This window comes from Camelus dromedarius, chromosome 32 (genome assembly GCF_036321535.1).
Source record: "Camelus dromedarius isolate mCamDro1 chromosome 32, mCamDro1.pat, whole genome shotgun sequence".
NCBI classification, from domain to species: domain Eukaryota; kingdom Metazoa; phylum Chordata; class Mammalia; order Artiodactyla; family Camelidae; genus Camelus; species Camelus dromedarius.
In genome coordinates this window covers 22,466,933-22,483,636 of record NC_087467.1, presented here as the reverse complement: position 1 = coordinate 22,483,636, position 16,704 = coordinate 22,466,933, and the positions used below count along the sequence as shown (strand labels likewise).

Genomic DNA, 16,704 nt, shown 5'->3' with positions numbered 1-16,704 from the left:
TGTGGGAGGAGCGCTCCGTTCCTTCACTCTTCCGTGTTTTCGCGTCTCAGGAAGTTCAGCCAGAACCTGGTTGCCCAGCTGTGGTACTTCGTGAAGTGCGTCTACTTCGGGCTGTCCGCCTACCAGATCCGCTGTGGGTACCCGACGCGGGTCCTTGGGAACTTCCTCACCAAGAGCTACAACTACGTCAACCTCTTCCTGTTTCAGGGGTGAGCTGCTCTGGGCTGTCGCGGCCATCCCCGCGGGGTCGGGGGGTGACCTGCAGCCGGTAGTCACCGTGGGGCTCCTGTGGGGTTTGAGGAAAGAGTGGAGGCACCTCTGAAACACCTTTCTCTGGGTGGCTGCCCACCCCCCCGGCCAGGGTGCTGCCCTGGGACCAGCCGCGTGGTTCACTGTCTATTTCTGCACAATTACCATGATAGTCTTTGCGTGGAAGACAGGGGCAGGCGACCCTAAGCGTTAGCACACTTCTGGGAGCAGCGGAGCGGAGCGTGTGGACTCAGGGCTGTCCCGACGCCCCCGGTGGCGTGCTTGTGCAGCGGGCTCGCTCGTTGCAGGGGGATTAGTCCCACGCTGAACGCCACCGGCCTGCCGGTGCCTGGAAGTGCGCCTTCGCCGCTCCCATGAAGCACGCTGGCTCTCCCGGGGGCCGGCTTCCGTGGCAGCAGCTCCTCCCAGTCTCCCGGGGGTGATCCCACGGCCCTGAGGGGAGCGCTGGACGTGGGGACCGGGACGCAGTCACAGAGGAGAGTGCGTCCCCACGCGTGTCAGCGTCTCACTGAGTGAAAGCGAGTAGCTCAGGGCAGAAGCCTAAGCTGCTGGGGGCCCAGGAGGAGCCCCAGCCTTGGGAGAAGCTCCGTGTCGGGGAGGACACAAGGAACAGTCCCCAGGCCTGAGAGGAGCCCAGGCCAGCTCACTCCCAGCTGAAACGGAAGGGACTAAGCCAGGGGTCCCGTTAGACTTAGTCAACTGCCGTGTGCCCTGGACAACACTTCTGTCCCCTCCGCCTTCTCTCATCTGCCCTCATCTCACTCACAAGCATGTAACCTTTCCTGGCTCATTCCCCGTAATTAATAATCCTGTGATCGACAGTCTCATAACATAAAGTAATGTTAAAAAAAGGTAACGTGGAGTCTGCTGGCAGATTATATGGTCCTATAGACAGAGAATCCTAAAGACCAAAGCCTGTTGGAACAAATCAACATTTCAGTAAAGTGGCAGGATATAAAATCAGTGCACGGGAGCCATCTGCTCACCAGGAAATACCTGAAAAAGAGAAACCGGAAACTTTCCTAGTTGCAAAGCATCAAAAGTAACGCAGTGCTTAAAAAAATGTATCTAACCAAAGAAGTGAAAAATGTGTACAGTGAAAGCTGTGAGACTTTAATGAAAGAGACTGAAGACCCCTTCAGTCTTATTTAAAAAGGGAATTCCAGTTTGTTGAGACTATCAGCAAAAAATAATTATAAACAATGAAAGGAAAACGCCAGCCCAGATGTTGGACTTGTGACGAAGAGCAGTTGCACTGCAAGGAGGGTTTTACCCAGAGAGGCATGTCTGGGAGTCGTGTCTGAGTCGTGGGGTGGGAACAGTCAGGGAGCACGTGGGCCCCGGGCTGGCCGGGTGCTGGGGCGGCCCCGAACGAGCCGCGGTCTCCCCAGGTTCCGCCTCGTCCCCTTCCTGACGGAGCTGAGGGCCGTGATGGACTGGGTGTGGACGGACACGACCTTGAGCCTGTCCAGCTGGATCTGCGTGGAGGACATTTACGCGCACATCTTCATCCTCAAGTGCTGGCGGGAGTCGGAAAAAGTAAGCCGAGCAAACGCCCGGGCCTGCTGGTGTCTCTCAGACGCAGACTGGCCAGGAGGCTGGCGTGAACCTCCGCAGGTCTGGGGGCCGTGCAGGCGAGGGTGGGGCGGGGGGCCAAGACTGCCAGGGCCTGCGCCTGCCGTGCTGACGTCCAGGGTCCTCGGACCTGCTGCGCCTCGGTGAGAACAGCGTTCAGATGGGCCTTTCTTTGGCAGCTGGGCGTTGTGATTATTCTAAACAGAAGTGGTACACGGCTGTCTGACCCAGTAATTCTGAAGTGGCTCATTTGTGGGCAGGAGGGAGCGTGGTTTTATGGAGAAAAGGGGGGTCAGGTGGCTGGGACGCAGCTCATTCTCTGATTCGCCCTTCGATGAGGGACGGGCGATGTAACCTCTTTGGGCAAAAGGAAATGAAAGTGCAGATATTTACTTATTCTCTGGGCTGGAAGTTAAGGTTTAAACATTAGTGTTATTTAAGGGAATTAGTATTATTTAAGGAATCTTCCAAAAGCTCAGCACGTGAAACGGGAGCCTGTGGCACGAGAGGTCTAGAAACACCCATGGCGCTGGCCACAGCGGCAGCAGGGGCCGCTTCCTCTCCTCCTGAGGACACCTTGTTGGGAAAGGCCCTCCTGGTCCGCGTGATTACTGGTGTGTTCCGCAGCTGCCTCTGGGAGTCTCAGCTTCACAGTCCGGGGTCCCGCTGCACCGAGGCCTCTGTGTTTACGGGGTTTGGGGGCGTGGAGAGATGGGGCGGGCTCATATTTAAAATTGTGTTGACTCGTCCTGATTTCTGAGGGGCAGAGTGTTGATATGACGACAGACTGAGAACCTTTCTACCAAAGGGACACTGAGGTAGCAGCCAGGGTGACAGAGGTCTGAAAGTCATGACGTGAGAGAAAAAGTAGGAAGAAGCAGGAATTGTTCACTGAAGAAGAAAAGTGGGGGGAGGCCAAAACAGTAGGTGTTTTGAACAGTTTGAAATATTGAGAAATGGGTGGAAAATTCGAATTAGTGTGTGAGACTTGAGGAAAGAGAAGGCGAGTCAGCACCGTGAGCCCCCACGGGACACAAAGAACCTCCCGGTCATCACAGGGGGGGCCGCCTCTGGCGTGGCCGCCAGCACGTCCGACCCACCGTCATGTGGGGACAGTTCCCGTGTGAGACCTCAGCTGGGGGCTGTCTGCCCCCTGCCCCGGGAGCCCTGTGTTCAGCAGACATGACGTCAGCTGTGTCTGCAGCTAACAGACTACTAAACTTAGCGGTTTAAAAATAGCCATTTGCCTGCTCATGATTCTGGGGGTCAGCATTCCGGGCTGGGCGCCCCGGCAGCCTCACCGGGGGCGCTCTTGGAGCTCCTGTTTGGAGGGACGGAGCCCAGGCCAGGGGAAGGCAAGGGAGAGGACCCATCCGGTCCAGGCAGGAGCCACGAGCGGGTAACTGAGAGTGGAGGGGTCTGAACCACTCTGAGCTGGCAAAGAGAAGCCCAGAAGGAAAAAGAAAAGTGACACAATGTTGAGTGTCAGAGCCGGCGGGGGTCCGGGAAGAGGAGACTCTGGGGCACGATGGACGAGTCAGTGGTGGCAGGGGGCGGGGCCACCCCGCAGGGGGTTGGAGAAGAGGGCGGGGCGGCCAGGAGGGCTCTTTGGACCCCACAGACCATCACAGGACTTGGACCATGTCGTCCCAAGTGAACGTCAGATGTTTTCCACCCTCCAAGGGGGGAGGAGTCAGCTGGAAGGCGCAGGTCTTGCGTGGTCAGGAATTTAAAGTAACAGGTCCTTTTCCAGTGCTCTGTTAGAGACAGAGGTTTACTCAGCAGAAGGTTTGATCCCTTGGGCTGCAGGTCCCCACACAGCCGTTTTAAGGACATGTCACTCAGGCCACGATGGGCCCCCGGGTGCCACAGTGGAGACATGTAGCAAGCTCCTTCCAGCCCCACGTCTGGTGGGGACAAGGCTGTCCCCCAGCTCAGAGCAGAATCGGGGCCAAGTGCAGGCAGCACCCCGCCCCCAGGGCGGCGCCTGAGCGCCGGGCCCTCCCTTGCAGAGGTACCCACAGCCGCGGGGGCAGAAGAAGAAGAAGGCGGTCAAGTATGGCATGGGGGGCATGATCATCGTCCTGCTCATCTGCATCGTCTGGTTCCCGCTGCTCTTCATGTCCCTGGTTAAGTCTGTCGCGGGCGTGACCAACCAGCCCCTGGACGTCTCAGTCACCATCACCCTGGGCGGGTACCAGGTAAATGCTGGCCTTCCTGCAGTCTCCCCCACTGCCCGCCCCGCCCCCGCTGTGCCCTGCTGTGAGGACCACCCAGGGGGCTCCCTCGGGTTTTGTGGACCCACGTTTCCTACCTGAATGCTGCCTGTTCTGCAAACACGTGAGGAGTGGGCTGCGGGGCGGAGCGCAGCCAGGTGTGGCTGTGCTCTGGGTCTGCCCTGGGGCAGCCACTTCACAGAGTGGCCTCCGAGTGCCAGCAGGGCCCTCCCTGGGCAGGGGGCTGTGGGCACGCTTCCTCTGAGCCCAGGAGGAGCTGGGGAAGGCTGACCGGCCCGTGCGCCTTGTTTTCCAGCCCATTTTCACGATGAGCGCCCAGCAGAGCCAGCTGAAAGTGATGGACCAGCCGCAGTTTCACAAGTTTATCAAGGCTTTCTCTAGGGACACCGTAAGTACCTGCCTGTGGTCGGGCTCCGGGGGCCCGCCTCCCGGCAGCTGGCCGGCTGCCGCCTTACGCACCCCCGTGCCACGGCCGGAGGTGGCGGGCAGCACTTCCCAGGGTTATCGGCTGTGTAAGGTGCGTTCCTGGACACCGGACGTTGTGACAACCTAAAATGTCAAGTTTTATCCTCTGGGATGTAAGTGTTAATTAACATAATTTTAATTCAGAACGTTTTAATGTGAAGCACAGCACGTGTGGACCCTTGTTAAATTTTTAAATTCTTTACATTGGGGTAAATACATTGATCCCTTTGACTGTGAGTTCTCCAGGAATCTGTCCTGAAAAAGTGGTTCAAACTATGCGCAAAGCTCCCTGCGGCATCTGCTTGTGATGGCATTTCCTTTATTAGTAAAAACTGGAAGCGACTTGGGGATTCAGCCAGTAGGGATTGGCTGAATGAATTGTGGCAGGGTCGTGGGGAGGACACGGCGCAGTGGTAGAGCGTGTGCTCGGCACGCACCAGGTCCTGAGTTCAATCCTCAGTACTGCCACTTAAAAAATAATAGTAAATAAATAAAAAATAAATAAACCTAATTACCTCCCCCCCAAAAAAATAAAAATAAAAAAACTAATCATGACAGATTTTCCAAGCAACTTCCTTTGTAATAAGACAGTCGTCACAAAGACTACATGCAGCATGAGAATTCTTCAAATTCTCAAACAATACTACTTCTTTAATGATTAACAAAAACAAGATTACCACGCTCTACTGTGTGAGACCAGGGTGATGCTCTGGGGGCGGGCTGTGGCCAACGCAACTCCTTCCCTGCTCCCCGTGCCTTCAGTAACCGCAGTGACAGGGCTTGGCATCACTAGCCTGTGCTTCACAGAGAGTGTTTTTTATTTAAATCAGGTGCATAGGCAAACATTTGCTTTTCTCTTGTGTAAAGTTATCGCCCTATGATGGGCGCTGTCAAAGCTGATCTTGACGGACGAGCAGCTGGGAGAAGGCCCAGATGTCCTGGGTGGATAGTGAGTCTGACTCTCTCGCAAGAGGGTCCTTCCCCAAGGGCTGATAAATTTCCTTCTTTCCAGGGAAGGAAAAATGACACGAAATCACCTGACTTGTCTTTACTGCTTAATTGGAGGGACTCCGTGGCTGCAGGTGTGGCGACGTCACCCTTGGGGTCTGGCAGTGTGACAGGGGCTGTTAGCGCCTGGGACACACAGGCCAGCCCGTGACAGGAGCGTGCCTTTCAGAGGCGGAGGAGGACCCTCCGCACGGTCAGCTAGGAGGAGCAGGAACGCCCGGCTTTCCCCATCGTCCGGTGTCTGATCCATCTATGCACATGTGTTTGTGTGCACACAGGGTGCTATGCAATTTCTGGAAAATTATGAAAAAGAAGACATAACAGTAGCAGAGCTGGAAGGAAACTCAAATTCTTTGTGGACCATCAGCCCTCCCAGTAAGCAGAAAATGATACAGGAGCTCATGGACCCCAATAGTAGCTTCTCTGTTGTTTTTTCATGGAGTATTCAGAGGTAGTTACTATGTTTCCATGCATTAATTTCCCCCTTCCGCCAGTCTGAACTTGGGGTGGGGGCGGGGGGTGTGGAAGGATGGAAAGTTTTGATTAATGTGGATCTTGGTTGACCTTACTTCTTGGGAACACCCATTCGATGCTGTAACTGATGTCTTTGTTTCTTATTAAATAATGGTTTGCCTGGGAATCATGGACAAAACTAAGACCCTCTTAGTTTCTTTTTTTCCTAATAATTTCAGTTTTGACGAGGCTGGCAATGGGCTCTGTGAACAAGGGAGAAAGGCAGAGGGAAAAGGAAGAGGGTGATGGCTCACAAAATGAAACCAAGGCGGGTAAATTGTAAGATTTCCCCAAAAGCTTGGAGTCTGGACTTGATGACAAAGAGCCCCGGGTTCTCCTTCACCTGCCTTCAAAGCCGGGGAGCCCCAGAGGCTCTCTCTCTCCAGGCGGGAGCTGTGAGCACATCTTGGCCGTCCTGGGACGGGGAAGGGAGAGCCTGCCACCCACCCTGAGCCTCTGGCCACACGTGGCCACGACCCCGCAGCCTTAGGAACCCTTCCTGCCTCCCGAGGCCCGAGGAGTCAGTGGGGCCGGCTGGGGGCCTGAACACGATACACCAGCTGAGCTTCACCGCAGGCAGGACTCTGGCAGTCACGTGATAGGTTCGTTTGGGTCCACAATTCCAGCTTCTTGGTTGGGATTAAGAAAGAATCACGATTGGTGAGAAAGAACTCCATCCAGCGTCTGAAGTGAATTTACAAGGAGTTAGTCAAGAGGTGTTTTGAAGGAGGCTACTCAGAATTTAAAGAACTCCTTTTTTAATCTTATTTTTCCTTTTAAATGTCGTAAATTCCTCACATGGAATTCTGTACCACCGAAAATGCCCTTCCTAACCTTTCCTTGAAAGAACTACCAAAAAACCCAAGAAAACAAAAAAAAATTTAAGTCAATTTCTGATTGAACTTTTTTTTATTGAGCTGTGATTGTCATGCAACATTGTCTTAGTTCCAGGTGGACAACATAATGGCGTTGGTGTCCATCTCGGAACGATCACCACGTCACGGCCAGCTACGCCTGTCAGCACACATAGTCACGAAAAAGCCTTTTCTTCTCAGGAGAACTTTTCAAATAGAGTCTCTTAGCAACTTTCAAATACACAGTACAGTCTTATTAACCGTGGTCAGCACACTATGCGTTTCAGCCCCAGGACTTATTTTGTAACTGAAAGTCTCTACTGTTTAACGCCTTTCACCCATTTTGCCCACCCCTCCAACCCCCACCTCTGGCCACTACCACCCTGTTCTCTGTATCTGTGAGTTAGTGTGTTTTAGATTTTGCATATAAGTGAGATCATATGGTATTTGTCCTTCTCTGTCTGACATACTCACTTAGTCTGTTGCCCTCAAGGTCCACGTGTCTTGTAGCAAATGGCAAGATTTCATTCTTTTTTATGGCTGAGCAGTATTCCATCGTGTGCACCGCGTCTTCTTTGTCCAGCCCTCTGCTGATGGGCACGTGGGTTACTTCCACGCTCGGCTGCTGTAAATAGTGTTGCCGTGAACATGACGGTGCCGGTGGGTTTTCAAGTCAGTGGTTTCATTTTCTTTGGATAAATCCCCAGAAGTGGAATTGTTGGAACGTATGGACCATAGTTGTATTTTTAATTTTTTGAGGCACCTGCATACTGTTTCCCTCTGTGGCTGCACCAATTCCCCTTCCCAACAGCCGTGCACAAGGGCTCCCTTTTCTGCACATCCTCCCAGCTCTTGTTCCTTCTTGCTTTTTTTTTAATTGATTTTTAATCATTTTACAATATTGTGTCAAATTCCAGTGTAGAGCACAATTTTTCAGTTGTACATGAACATATATATATTCATTGTCCCATTTTTTTCTCCATGAGCTACCATAAGATCTTGTGTATATTTCCCTGTGCTATACAGTGTAATCTTGTTTATCTGTTCTACAATTTTGAAATCCCGTCTGTCCCTTCCCACACTTCTTGCTTTTTGATAATAGCCACTCTGACAGGTGGCATCTCATTGTGAACATTCTTTTTGAATTGTGGATTCTGTGCGTCCCTGTGGAGACAAATATCATTGGGTTAATGAACAGTGTTTCAGGTCCCATTAGGGCATCAAGACCACTTCTCTTTGGGTCCCCAGACCCTTCCTCCTCACCTGTGATCTGCTTTAAAGGTGTCTGTGGCCCCTGGGTGTAAGTGGGGTGTCTGAGAGGCCGGGTATAAAGGGAAAGTGGACCTTCTGGTCGGGGTTCGCAATTGTGGACCCAGTGAAGCCTTGATTAGATTAATAGAGAGTTTAGTGTGGTTTTAATCTCCTGCAGGCTTGCGAAGAACCCCTGACAGTGAGCTCTTTTTTTTTCTTTTTTTTTCTTCACAGAAACATGAGTCTGGGTGCAAAAGCAGAAATAGCAACAGATAAACTGTCTTTTCCTCTTCCAAATACTACACGAGAGAATATAGCTAAAATGATTGCAGGGAACAGCACAGAAAGCTCAAAAACACCGGTGTAAGTTGATTGTTATTGTTAATACGGCTTTGAGGGGTGCATGTATCTGGTACAAACTGTCCTCTACAAATTCGTGTCCAAGAAATGCGATTTCTTCCTTCTTTGGTGACTCAAGTGGATGCGTGTTTTGTCCCCGAAGTGCTGTCAGAGCAAGTCGGCTTTCCTCCCGGCCGCTCGCCCGCACCACCCAGGGCAGACTGAGCTCCTCTCCAGTGGCAAACCTTGCTCTTACCTGACCGTAGTCACCAAAAGCCAGGGGCAGACCCCGTGAGACCCCTCCCTACTATTACTCCCGCCCCCGAGGCACTGACTGCCTGGCTCACCCAGGGCGGGTGAGGGGAAGGCTGGGGGAAATGGAAATTTGAGGGGAAGCACTCTTACTGTATCATCCTGCCATGCAATGCTGCATTCCAAGCATCCAAGCTGGGAAGCTGAGATTCTAGTATGAGACCCAGCAGGAGGAAAAACTGCTCTTGAGCTCAAGCTGCTAAGTGAAGTGTTCCCGAGCCCAGCAGCCACGCCAGCCCTGCCCCCGTCTGCCTGGCCCGGTCAGTGCATTCAGAGTGGGAACCTCCGAGAAGCATCCCTGAGCTGTGCTGTCCCGTGTTAACCACTAAACACAAGGGGCCCCTGAGCACCGCCAGGTCCTCCCCTATCGCTTCCCAGATGAGGAGACAGGCCTGGAGAGATGGACCGATCCGTCCAGGGCGCCAGTCGTACTGAGGTGGGCTGAGGGCTCGGTCTCAGTCCTCCCCTCGCCCCGTCTCTGGATCAGATCACTCAGCCCACTTCACTGTAGAGAGCTTTGAAATCCTGAAAGTTAAAACTGGCAGGCTGCTCAGTGTCTTCTCCATAAGGGTGGTCACTGCCCCTTGCTTCAGAGAAGTCATAGGTGTGGGGAAATCTCTAGCCGTTTTAGGCCGTTCACCAGCCTGTGGACAGAGGTGAGTGTCTGGTTAGAAGCCGGTGAATGTGTTCATTCACCTTCAGAGAATTCTGATGACAGTGGAAACCTAGAAACTACGAGGGCTGCACGTTGCACAGTTATGTGAAGGCCCTGATCATCATTTGTTTGAAACAAGGTCAAAAACAGCAACAAAAAAGTCAGTTTTATGCGCGTTAAACAACTAGAATTTAACTACCTCTTTTCTTTCTTAACGCGCAGGACAATAGAAAGGATCTACCCGTACTATGTGAAAGCTCCCAGCGACTCCAACTCCAAACCCATAAAGCAACTTTTATCTGGTAAGAACGAGCGAGAAGTGTTCCAGGGCGATTTTTAATCTCTTTATCCAGCTCCTGTTGGTTTGAATTTTCAGCCTTTATCAGGTTCCTTTCCAGTTTTCTTTCCCCCGCGACACGGTTTATGAGAAGTAAGGCTCCAGGCGCGTCCGCCGGCCGGAAGGGACCGCTCGCTCACCCGGAGCCTAGGCTCCTCTCCTGCTGTTCGTGGCTGTGGAGCCTGGTTGACTTAGACTCACATTTAGTCACAAGGTACTGGTTGATCAGGATCTGTCTCTTTGTTTCTATCAGCAACCACGTCCTTGGCAGAAAACTGCATCATAACGACGTTTTATTGTGAAGGCCCCACACTAAAAACAGTAAAAACACAGCAGGAAATGGACTCTGTCCAGCCCAAGGGCGGCTGGGTACCAACACGGTACCCAGGGGCCACGATTTCACAGCGTGGCTGTTGCGGCACGTGGTGACCTGGTGCTTTTGGCTTCTGCTCCTCATCAGGCGTTGTGGGACCTCGGCAGCCACCTGGGCCAGACGAGAGGCTCCGTCTGGTAGAGATGGAGCACGATGCGCTTACCAGCTCACGGTCGCCCGTTCACCACTGTGGGTCACTCGCTGTCCCGGGTCGTGTGCCAGGCTCCTGTTTAGCTGGAAGGACAGGGATGTGAGGAAACAGTTAGGATGCCCTATGGAAATTGCGGGAAACAGAGGCCGGAAAGAGGGCCCGGAGGGTGATCGGCAAACAGAGAGCCCGGAGATGTGGTGAAATATGTGTGTCTTGAGAGGTCGTCTCAAGATGCACTGAAAGTTAGCATTTCCCTCCAGTCTGGAACGTGCTGGGAAGGCCTGGTCTGGCAGCACAGCCTGCCCCGCCAGCAGTTGTTGTCCCCAGCACTCCTGCCCGGCAGCAGGCCCCTCCCCGCAGCTTCATCTCAGTGGATCGTCTCCTGCTGCCTTCCTCCTGGAGCCTCTCCCAGCCCCGCCAGGAGCCAGGCCTTCTGTCTCCTTCCTCTTTCTCTTCAGCCTCAAAGAAAGATGTGCCCTTTCTCCCTTCCAAATCCGCTCTCCCTATGTCCCGGCCACCCCTCCCTGCCCTCCATCCTGCAGCATCTTTAATCTCCTCCCCTTTACGGCGTTCTGTCCCCACACTGGCTTGTCTGCCTGGGGGTGATTTGAGGTCCAGCCTACAAAGTCCTGTTCCCGGCACCAAGCGGCAGAGATGCTCTCAGATCCCGCTCACAGCTCATCTGATGAGCTTTCCTTACTGAGTTATCTCTCACCTTCTGCCCAAGGTAGACTTAGCATAGCTTAGTGGGTCTCACCAGTTTATGGGTGAGGAAGCTGAGGCCTGGCATGTGAATTACTCCGCTGAGCCTACACGACCAGGATGAGGGGGAACTGAGTCCAAACCTGGACCGGACAGCCCCCTCGGGTCAGTCTCCAGACGTCAGAACCAAGGTGTTTCCTGCTCCTGGGTGTTCTGCATGGTTCATGTTCTTCCTGGCGGAGGACTTTATCTTTGCCAATTTCTTGCCATTCCTTTCTCCTCCACCCGTCCGTCAGTCCATCCATCTCTCCTCCCGTCCATCCATCCATCTGTCCATTCGTCCATCCATCCAATAAACAGACCTTTACTGCCAGGCACCTTCATGGACTCCTCTGGTCCAGGAGGTTACATGAGATTGCACAGACAGGTTCCTGCCCTCGCAGAGCTGACAGCCCCTGGCGCTGGTCCTTGGGGGGGGGGCCCTCTTATCATTGGTGGGGGCGGCGTCTTCGTACACAGCCCCACACGGGGCCACTCCAAGCTTCAGTTTCCACATCTTGTACTGTTTGTTTAGTGTATGCAGTCACTGAGCATTTGTTGCGGGGCTTCAGAACTTTGCAGGGCTTCATGCCAGCAACTTTCCCTGAAAGGATCTCCTCTCCCCCCTCCACCTCGCCCTGGCAAAGTTCTCACCCGTCCAGACCCAGCTCAGAAGTCGTCTCCTCTGGGAGCCCTCCCGGATTGGATCACACCAACCAGAAGTGGTCTCTCCGAGCGTGCAGACCTTGTCAGTGCAGGTCCGGAGGTGGTGCCACGTGCCCACGAAGTGTGCTCGCGTTCCCGGCCTCTCCCATCCAGCTGGGCTGTGTGCAGCTTGCTAAGCCCTTAGCACTTCACAGAGAGCCTTCCTCCACAGGGACACTCAGTGGACGATGGTCGTATGAAGGAATCCATCCATTCCATCAAAAGTCAGTTATTTGGGGTTTTAAACATCTAATTAGTTGTTTGGATTCATCAGCAAAGATGCTCCAGTGACAGGTCTTCTGCTGTCCCCTGTGACGTGGCCGCCGCCTTGGGTAGCAACAGGACTGGCCTCTTGGTGAACAAGGGAGACCCCCACACCCGGCCCACCCGCCTCTCCACCTGCAGAGCTCACACGCCCAGGTGGCCTCCCCTGCACCCGATGCCGTGGGCACCAACCAGGTTTTGCCCCCGAGAACTGCTGAGGTGCACTGAAGCCTAGAGTCTCTCGCTAACTGGATTTCACACGTCTCCTTCTCCAGAAAACAACTTCATGAACATCACCATCATCCTGTCCAGAGACAACACCGCCAAGTCCAGCAGTGAGTGGTGGGTGCTCAACCTGACGGGGAGCCGGCTCTACAACCAGCACGCGCAGGCCCTGGAGCTGGTGGTCTTCAATGACAAAGTCAGCCCCCCCAGCCTGGGCTTCCTGGCCGGCTACGGGTAAGGAGCCGCGTGCGGCAAGCCGCCCCGAGAGCCCGCCTCCACCTCCCGCCCCATGAGGGTGGAAGTCCTGGGCCTTCCCTGAAGGCTCAGTGTTATCGCTGGTCCTCGGCCCTCTCGTTATAAAAACTGAGGAGCCAGAGCCCCACGGGAGTCAGGGTGCCTCGTGCGAGTCGCCCCGCAGAGGACAGGCCCGGAAGCCGCAATTCCAGCTGCTCTACTTCCTGTTCCGGCACAGCCTGGTGCGATTCAGAGTTTAAACCAGAGATTAAATAGAGTCGTCTCTTCTCTGCTTATTTTTCCTTTTGACCTTCGTAGATACGGGGTTAGTTCGAAGCCCCAGCTTTGGACAGGCCTGATGTTAGCATTCCACCAGGGTCTGACCCTAAGTCCCAGGACAGGCACAGCCCTTACAAGACACTAACAGAAACTTTCCCATTTTGCAGAATGAGCCCTTAGGAAGTCATTCTCTGTCCAGAATTGTATTACAAACATGAATCTCTGAGAAAGACAATATGGTTACAGTGAAAAGTCCTAGGTACAGAAAAGTGAGGGAGGTGCAGTTGCATTTGTGTCACATACACGGTGTAGTTTATGGTATAACGCACGCAGCACGGCCACCTGGAGGTCATCCAGGACGCTGTGGACACTGCTTCCCATCCCACAGTCCTGCGGTCCTGCACTGTGGAATTTTTTTTTTTTTACAAGAGCATACATAACTTTTTTAATCAGAAAAAAAAGTATTTTCACCAAAGGGAAAAGCTTTGGTAAGTCTATCGTATCTTCTATGACATTGGAGGGAAAATGTTATTTTTTCATTTGGACATGTCACTAAGCACACTTAGCTGCCAGATGTAATTTCTCTCTCTTTCTTCTTTCAGCATCATGGGGCTGTATGCTTCAGTTGTCCTGGTGATCGGGAAGTTTGTCCGTGAGTTTTTCAGCGGGATTTCTCATTCCATCATGTTTGAAGAGCTCCCGAATGTGGATCGGATTCTGAAGCTGTGCACGGACATCTTTTTAGTCCGAGAGACCGGGGAGCTGGAACTGGAGGAGGATCTGTATGCCAAATTAATATTCCTGTACCGCTCGCCAGAAACCATGATCAAATGGACCAGAGAGAAAACAAACTGATGGCCCAGGCCACAGGCTGCAAGCCCTGGTAGCATTTGAAGTTTCCAAAAACAAAAGCAAACGAAGAACCCGAGGAAGAAAAGCACAATATTTCCCTGAGAGCCGAGCCTTCTGCGTCGGCGGCAGCGGTCGTGCCTCCGACAGACGCCGCAGGCGTGGGCGTCCCTCTGCAGGCGAGCCGCCCGGATGCGCCTGGGATGCTGTTTCTCTGGGTCGGGCCCACTTGCTTTTCCACGCTGTCCTGCATTCTGACTGACTGTGTGGCGGAGGCATTTGTGCGGCTCGTCCCTCAGAGAAACAGAGGAGGAAGAGGAGGAAGCTTTCCACGCAGGGTGGTGCCCTCCTGGAGAGACGCTGCCTCGCGGCCCGGCACCCGGGGCTCTGCAGCCCGGGAGTGCTGCCAGGGCCACCCCCCAGATGCGCACGGGAACAGGGCTGAGGACCGCTGGAGAGCTTCCGGGGGAAGACGGGGCTGGGGGCCCCTGATGCCGCCAGGGCAACGGCGAGCCTCGTTCTAAGCAGAAAGTACCCTCATGACACTCCTACTGCCTTACCTGAACTGACAACGAGCACGAAGTCTTTTCATGAAACACCAGTGACTTCTCAGGAAAAACAAACGCCCGGACTCGGCGTGGCTGGCGCCCAGCTGGCGGCCCACACCCACGGGGCAGCTGTGCCCGCCGCCCAGAGCTGCCGCTGCCCCAGTGGCGACGGGGCCCAGGGGACAGAGAAGGATGCAGCCCGCCCGCCCCCGGCGGGGGACCCAGCTCTGCCCTCCCTGGCGGGGCCTGAGCTCTCCTCCGCCTCCCCCACTGCGGCCTCCCGTTTCCAGGATTCCCGGCAGTGGCTTTTCCAGTGTTGTGAGGTTTTCTCCCTGTTTTTCAGGTCTAGCCACGAGTTTACATATTCCAGTCCACATTTTTACATCTGAGACGGGTTTTTTTAAGTTCGTAATTATGAAAGAAATATGTATATTGAGCTTGGGGAATTTAAAAAAAAAGGCCTTTTCTTAAATTATTATTATTGGTAACACAACCTCTTCCTTAAACACCAACGTAGCATGAAAAATGTATGATCGCAATGTAGTCTTCATTCCATATTAAAATACAGTTTCAGAGAAGAATCGTTAAACAGACTAGAAGATGTCAAAAACGATCCTGTGTAGCTTGGGTTCAGGACTGACTTAAAGTAAACGCATCCTGCGAAGTCTCTTTCCGAATACCCTTCATTCTGCCTTACTGCATGGAATGGGAGAAGCAACTGTTGTCTGTACTGTGCAGAAGGAGCTGAAAAATCAGCCGAGAGGAGAAGGACTTTCCTGTTGGCTTTATCGTCTGTTTGCTATGGTGGGCGTTCTGGATGAGAAATGCAATTAGCAAACAACGGTAACATTAACTTCCAGGAAGGAAATGGACAGTGAATATGCAGCTTTAAAAAGATACCAGAGTTCAAGTGATGTCCAGAACCTTCCAGAGAATGAGCACCCGTTCTTCGACCGTGAAAGCTGCCTGCTTCCACCCTGCTTCCAGCAACACTCCAGTCATCGAGCAATAAACTCAGACCACTCAGGGAGCTCCTCAGCCCACGTGCAGGTTCCCGACAGCGGACGCGTCTTCCTGCACGGTTCTGGTGGTGACCTTTCTCTGAAACACGTCCGCAGGGGATCTCTGGAGAGCGCGACACGGCACCTTTAGGAAGGAGGGGTGCGGGCATCGCTCCTGAGAAACGCACGTGGAGGTAAAGGGGCCCAGGATGGAGCACCAGTTCCACAGCTCTAGAAAGAGCTTCTGGCGTGGAGGTGGGAAAACACAGACAGACGGAGAAGGAGTGCTCCTAACGAGGCGTGGGCTGGAGGGGGACTCGCCTGGAGAAGGAGGCAGCCTGGCTGGGCCCCCACGCCAGCCGGTCGTGTCTTGTTCAGCCCAGTTTTCTGAAAACAGGAAGGAAACATCAAGCTGTAACCGGCCACATCCTCAGCCCCACGTGAGCAGCGGCCCCAGCTCAGATACTGATGGACACACATCCCCTTATGAAAGCGCCTGCCACCTTAGAATGGTCCTCTGCAGGTGGCTCTGAGAGGGACAGTCCCCAAGGATGTGTGCGGAGTGGTCTGGCCAGTGAGGAGGGAGGATTGGGCAGAGGGACAGGCTGCCTGCCCCTGGGCTGCAGCGGTGTGTCCCCTGGGCCTGGAGGTCCCGGTGAGCTGGGGCCGCCCTTCCTGGTCCTGAGATATCTTGGTATCTGGATGCTTTATTTGTGGTTGCCAAAACTTGGAAGGAACCAAGATGCCCTCTGGTAGGTGAATGGACAAATAAACTGTGTTAGAGTCCAGACAATGGGATATTATTGCTCAGCAGTGGAAAGAAACGAGCTACAAGTCATGACAGAGACATGGAGGAGACGTAAATGCCTGTTACTCGGTGAAAGAAGCCGATCTGAAAAGGCTCCGGACTGAATGACACTTGGGAAAAGACAGGAAGAAGGTCGGCGGCTGTCGGGCTGGGGGACGCCGCGCTGATGGACACATGCCGCACGACATGCTGTCCAAGCCCACAGGGTGTGCAGCACCATGCGTGGACTAACGTAGGCTGCGGACTTGGGGTGACAACGGGTGTCACTGTGACGACCGCCCCATCTGGTGGGGGACGAGGGGGACGGGGGAGGCTGTGCACGCGGGGGGCCGGGGGCGCATGGGAACCTCTGTACCTTCCTCCCAATTTTGCTGTGAACCTAACTGCTCTTAAAAAATTGTTTCAATAAAAAAAGCCGCCTGTAGTATTGATACAAGCACAGTGGAGGGAGTGGTATGAAAGTGGAGAGAGACCAGAATGTAAGGGAGTCTGCCCCTCCCCAGGGGAAGAGCCGCCCCGAGCTTCCTCCTTAAACCCCTTAGCTGAGCCACTCGCCCCGGTTAGCCCAGGGGTGGCTGTCCGGCCGGGGGAGGGAGCCAGCCTGCAGACCCCCCGTCCCCGAGGGCACATTCCTGGGATGTCCTCAGGGGACCTCCACTGGCCAGTCCAGATTTTGTCCCCAGACGGCTCTGAAATGGCTCAGAAACCCC

The 16,704-nt window shown here is 53.8% G+C and overlaps 1 protein-coding gene across 7 annotated transcripts in view; it reads left to right on the top strand.

The window, feature by feature from the left end:
* The window catches only part of PIEZO2 (piezo type mechanosensitive ion channel component 2), a 281,019-nt gene extending 264,606 nt beyond the window's left edge, over positions 1–16,413 (top strand). For 6 of the 7 annotated variants that reach the window (XM_031439202.2, XM_031439203.2, XM_031439201.2 and 3 more), the window contains 9 exons: positions 51–209; positions 1,662–1,809; positions 3,858–4,046; positions 4,378–4,470; positions 5,834–6,006; positions 8,408–8,536; positions 9,702–9,781; positions 12,326–12,509; positions 13,391–16,413. In XM_031439202.2, the coding sequence (XP_031295062.2) occupies positions 51–209; positions 1,662–1,809; positions 3,858–4,046; positions 4,378–4,470; positions 5,834–6,006; positions 8,408–8,536; positions 9,702–9,781; positions 12,326–12,509; positions 13,391–13,643 (1,408 nt within the window). In that variant the 3' untranslated portion in view covers positions 13,644–16,413. Of the gene's footprint in view, positions 1–50; positions 210–1,661; positions 1,810–3,857; positions 4,047–4,377; positions 4,471–5,833; positions 6,007–8,407; positions 8,537–9,701; positions 9,782–12,325; positions 12,510–13,390 lie in introns of those variants that run through there. The other variant, XM_064481623.1, reaches the window with a different exon arrangement.
* Positions 16,414–16,704: the final 291 nt, after the last annotated feature.